The sequence below is a fragment of the Podarcis filfolensis genome (genome assembly GCF_964270895.1).
Source record: "Podarcis filfolensis genome assembly, chromosome: W".
In the NCBI taxonomy this organism is placed as follows: domain Eukaryota; kingdom Metazoa; phylum Chordata; class Lepidosauria; order Squamata; family Lacertidae; genus Podarcis; species Podarcis filfolensis.
In genome coordinates this window covers 2,917,955-2,919,208 of record NC_139619.1, presented here as the reverse complement: position 1 = coordinate 2,919,208, position 1,254 = coordinate 2,917,955, and the positions used below count along the sequence as shown (strand labels likewise).

The 1,254-nt window shown below is 46.6% G+C and overlaps 1 protein-coding gene across 1 annotated transcript; it reads left to right on the top strand.

Moving 5' to 3' along the window:
* Window positions 1-392: 392 nt before the first annotated feature.
* LOC310753673 (transmembrane protein 256 homolog) lies at window positions 393-1,053 on the top strand (the record flags this gene model as incomplete). Its single annotated transcript, XM_083595028.1, has 1 exon — window positions 393-1,053. One exon carries the CDS (start codon window positions 393-395, stop codon window positions 738-740), a length of 348 nt encoding a protein of 115 aa, XP_083451154.1. The 3' UTR covers window positions 741-1,053.
* Between the last annotated feature and the right edge of the window lie 201 nt (window positions 1,054-1,254).

The window sequence follows — 1,254 nt, the reverse complement described above, 5'->3', positions numbered from 1 at the left end:
GCTTTCACAGTGCACGTTTACATATTCTGCATATACATCTAGTCACTCTTCAAACAATGCATTTCCATTGAATTTGGCTTAAAAAACAACAACACAGCCCCTACAGCAGGCTGGAAATATATAACGTTTTAAACCAATGTGTTTTTCCTCTTAAAAAAAGAAAATATATTACTTGGAAAGAAGCCCATATTGCACTAATTCCCAAACAAGACACGGACATAAGGCAGGTGAAAAATTATAGGCCAATCTCGCTCCTAAATAATGATTACAAATTATTTGCCAGTCTATTGGCCAATAGACTTAAAAATGTATTTGGAGAGGAGATTGGAAAGAACCAAACTGGATTTCTACCTGGCAGTCAGATGAAGGACAGTGTTAGAAATATAATTGATATGGCGGGCGCCGGGGCGTTTTACCGACGGCTCGTTGCGCTGAGCGGGGCTGCGGCCGTCGGGGCGGGCGCCTACGGGGCTCACGATTTCCGCCGCAGCAACCGAGATGACGACTTGAAAGAGCTCTACGAGATGGCCAACAAATACCACTTCCTCCACAGCCTGGCCCTCCTGGCTGTGCCCCACTGCCGCTATCCCATGATGGCCGGCAGCATCCTGTCTCTGGGCATGGGGATGTTCTCTGGCGCCCTGTATTACCACGCCGTGACAGGGGACCCGATCCTGACCAAGGCAGCCCCGTATGGTGGTTCCCTCCTCATCCTCGGCTGGATCACCATGGCCCCTTGACACCCCGTTCTGTCCCCATGTGGCCCCCATCTCCCAACGCCAGGGTAGCCAGCCCTGCCCCTCCCTCCTCCCTTAGGCTAGCCAGAAGGGAGCCCTAGGAGAGGAGAGATTTCCAAATGTCAGAGTGGGATCCCTTGAGGTCTTTAGGCCGCCCCGAATGCATCTCTATCCTGCATCTTGGAATTCCCCGAATGCCGAATCCCTTTTAAAAAAGCCAAGATCCTTCCCCCCCCCCCCAAAAAAAAATTGCAACCAGATTTGAGTTTGCGATGGAGGCCTCGAAATGCAATGTCTGATCGGTGCTTTTCATTTTTTTTTTTAAATAATATTTATTACTTTTATAGATTACAAAAAGGGAAAAGGAAAAAAAAATAAAAGAAGACGACAAAGGAGAAAAAGCAAAAGAGAAAAAAACAATACAAAACAGTACATAGACAATGCAAAACACAACCTAAACTCAAAACTAAACACATTAAACTAAACTAAACTAAACCCACTCCCTAACCTTAACCCT